This window comes from Carlito syrichta, unplaced genomic scaffold, assembly GCF_000164805.1.
Source record: "Carlito syrichta isolate Samal-C Ts95f unplaced genomic scaffold, Tarsius_syrichta-2.0.1 Scaffold306677, whole genome shotgun sequence".
NCBI classification, from domain to species: domain Eukaryota; kingdom Metazoa; phylum Chordata; class Mammalia; order Primates; family Tarsiidae; genus Carlito; species Carlito syrichta.
The window spans coordinates 587,546-591,070 of NW_007250773.1; the positions used below are offsets into that span (position 1 = coordinate 587,546).

The 3,525-nt window shown below is 42.7% G+C and overlaps 1 protein-coding gene across 1 annotated transcript in view; it reads right to left on the reverse strand.

Annotated features, from left to right (window-relative positions):
- GRSF1 (G-rich RNA sequence binding factor 1) overlaps window positions 1-3,525 on the reverse strand; it is a 35,351-nt gene that overhangs the window by 19,388 nt on the left and 12,438 nt on the right. Inside the window, exons 5-6 of the mRNA XM_021715105.1 lie at window positions 2,330-2,473; window positions 1,481-1,616 (exon numbers count right to left, since the gene is read on the reverse strand). Coding sequence (XP_021570780.1) covers window positions 1,481-1,616; window positions 2,330-2,473 — 280 coding nt within the window. The remainder of the gene's footprint in view (window positions 1-1,480; window positions 1,617-2,329; window positions 2,474-3,525) is intronic.

Below are 3,525 nucleotides of genomic sequence, written 5' to 3' on the forward strand. Positions count from 1 at the left end.
ACCTTGCAGCAACTTAAATAGATTTAGAGTCTATCATACTCAGTGATCTATCACAGGAACAAAGAACTTTGTACCACATGTTTTCACTCATAAGCAGACCATGAGCATTTATCATAATACTGGGATTGGCCCCAGCACTTTGGGAGGCCAAGGTGAGAGGACTGCCTGAACCCGTAAGTTCAAGGCCAGCCTGGGCAACTTGGTGAGAACTCATCTCTACAATAAATGAAAAAATTAGCCGGGCATGGTGGCACATGCCTGTGGTTCTAGCTACTTGGAATGCTGAGGCAGAAAGACTGAGGCTGCGGTGACTGGCCAGGAGAGTGCCACTGCCCTCCAGCCTGGGCACGCCTGTAGTTCTAGCTACTTGGAAGACTGAGGCAGAAGAATTACCAAAGCCCAGCAGGTCAAGGCTGTGGTGGCCGTGAGCATGACACTGCACTCCTCCAGCCTGGGTGACAGAGTGAGACTACAATTAGCCGGGCATGGTAGCACATGCCTGTGGTTCCAGCTACATGGAAGGCTGAAGTGGAAGGATCATCTGAGCCCAGCAGGTCAAGGCTGTGGTAGCCGTGAGCATGGCACTGCACTCCTCCAGCCTGGGTGACAGAGTGAGACTACAATTAGCCGGGCATGGTAGCACATGCCTGTGGTTCCAGTTACGTGGAAGGCTGAAGCGGAAGGATCATCTGAGCCCAGTAGGTCAAGGCTGTGGTGGCCATGAGCATGACACCGCACTCCTCCAGCCTGGGTGACAGAGTCAGACTACAATTAGCCGGGCATGGTAGCACATGCCTGTGGTTCCAGCTACATGTAAGGCTAAAGTGGAAGGATCATCTGAGCCCAGCAGGTCAAGGCTGCAGTGGCCATAAGCATGCCACTGCTCTCCAACCTGGGCGACAGTGAGACTCCGACTCAAAAAATAAAATTAAACTTAAAAAAAAAAAGTATATATATATATTTGGTATGACTGGGAAAATGTGATTATGAACTGTTATCAGATAATAAATTTTTGCTAGTTATATTATGATTATGTAAGAAAACGTCTTTTGGGGCCATTACCTGGTTAAGCTATTGTGTGGCTATGTGCTCTTTGAGCTATGACCAGGCTGTTTCCCCCTCCCCTGCCTTGGGGAGATAAATCTCTCTATCTATCTCTCTCTATCTCTCTCTCTCTCTCTCTCTCTCTCTCTCTCTCTCTCTCTCTCTCTCTCTCTCTCTCATTCAGGTTTTAAATAAACTATATTTTCTAATCTAAAAAAAAAGAAAACGTCTTTTTATTAAAGATGCATACTGAAGAAACAAATGAACCAAGTACAATGAACGTTAGAAATGTGTTCATCTAAGCGATAGCTGATGGTTCACCATACTACCTCCTCCTCTACTTATTCTGAGTTTGGATGACTTTATGTCATATCACAGCACATCTGTCTAAATGACTTGATGTGGGATACTTCTGCATCATTGGTGCTTTACTCACCGGTTACCAATTTCCTCCCTGTGTTTCAATAGGGCTTGGTTGGCCATTTCTGGTTCTTCAAATTGCACATAGGCTTCCCCAGTTTTTCTTCTCCCTCTGTAGTCCATCACAAAAGTAATGTCAACTATATTCAGTCCTAAGACACCAAAAAATTACTACAAATTAGGGCTAACAGTTTTTTTTATTCTTAGAATTAACACAATCATTCACATACTAATAAAATTTTTATGCTGTTTTGCAGTCCCAAAATTGAATGCATGCTTAATGGGGACAAATTTATTACCCAGTCAAAAGTTCATAGCACCTACACACCTATACTTCCAGAACGTTTAGGGTTCAAGCAGCCCACTTAAAACACACAACTCTCTCCACCACTTGTTTCTTGCCACTTATTATATATTAGGAGGCAACAGAGATCTAGTCTAACATCACTACTAATGGTGTATATTTTACGGCCAAGAATTAGATAATGCTTTTAAATTACATAAATTGTTAACTGTCTCAAATAAAGCCACTATTATGAGAAGATATTTTATTAGTATAACAAGCCCTCATGAAATTATTTTGAAATCTGACAAAGATCTGTCTGACAAAGCAAAATACACACAAAAAAATCTACAAATATTAGAAAGTCAAGTAAAGAGCTCTCTCCCCTAAAGAACATAACTGTATGTTGTCTGGGCAACTTGGTGAGACCTCACCGCTACAATAAATTAAAAGAACATAATATAACTATATGTTGTTACCTAAGAAAAGGCTCATCTATAACTACTGAATTCAGAAGGAGACAATGGGAGGAAATCATGAAAAAAGATATGAGGCCCCAAACACGATATAACTGCAAAGCACCTGCAAAGAAGTCTACAATGTCTTTCTCATTGCAACTATAAGGAAGTCCTCGCAAACGAACCACTCCATCATTTACCACAGGTGAAGATTTGACCTGCAAGCTCTTCATTAAGGCATCCACATCTTCATTGTTTATCTCATATACTATCAAGACAAGACAAAAAGGGGGTGAAAATTTACATAACAAAGGAAGACACTTTTTCTCTCTTTTTTTTTTTTGTTACTTTGTTTGGATGACTAAACAAAAGAAACAACAGAAATTTCTTTTCTCATTCTCATGGTTCTAGACCCTAAGCCCAAAATCCTGACATGACAGAGCTGGATTCTCCTGAGATGCCTCTGTAGCTTACAGAGGGCTACCTTTCGCTGTGTCCTCACCTAGCCTTTCCTTTCTAGCTCTTCATCTCCTAGTAAGGACTAATCCTTACACTGGATTAGGACTCCACCTTTATGATCTCGTTTACTCTCATTACCTCAAGGGACCTAACTCCAGAGGGCCGGGCCCAGGCCAAATATATTACCTAATCTAAAAGACCTTAAAAACAAACTCCAGAGAAACATATTAAAAAAAAAAATCAAGCTGGGCACAATGGCTCGTAATCCAGCACTTTGGGAAGCAGAGGCAAGAGGATCGCCTGAACCCAGGGGTTCCAGACAAGCCTGGGCAACTTGGTGAGACCTCCTCTCTACAGTAAGTCAAAAAATTAGCCAGGCATGGTGGTGCACACCTGTAGTTCCAGTTAGTTGTAAGGCTGAGATGGAAGGATGGACTGAGCCCAGCAGGTGGAGGCTGCAGTGGCCGTAAGCATGCCACTGCATTCCAGCCTGGGCAACAAAGTGAAACTCCAACTAAAAAAAAAAAAAAAAAAAAAAAAAAAAATCAAATACATTACCATTTGGTGAGTGAGTTATCTAAGAATTCAAAAACTAACAACTTTAATCTTGATGGACTCCTCTCAAGAAAATGACAAATCTAGCCAGGCATAGTAGCACGCACCTGTAGTTCCAGCTACCTGGAAGGCTGAGGCAGAAGGATCGCTGGAGCACAGCAGGTCGAGGATGCGGTAGCCAGAGCGGCTACTGCACTCCAGTCTGGGCGACAGAGTGAGACTCTGACTCAAAAAAACAAATAAAAGAAAATGACAAGCCGGGCTCGGTGGCTCAGCCTGTAATCCCGCACCTTTGGGAGGCTGAGG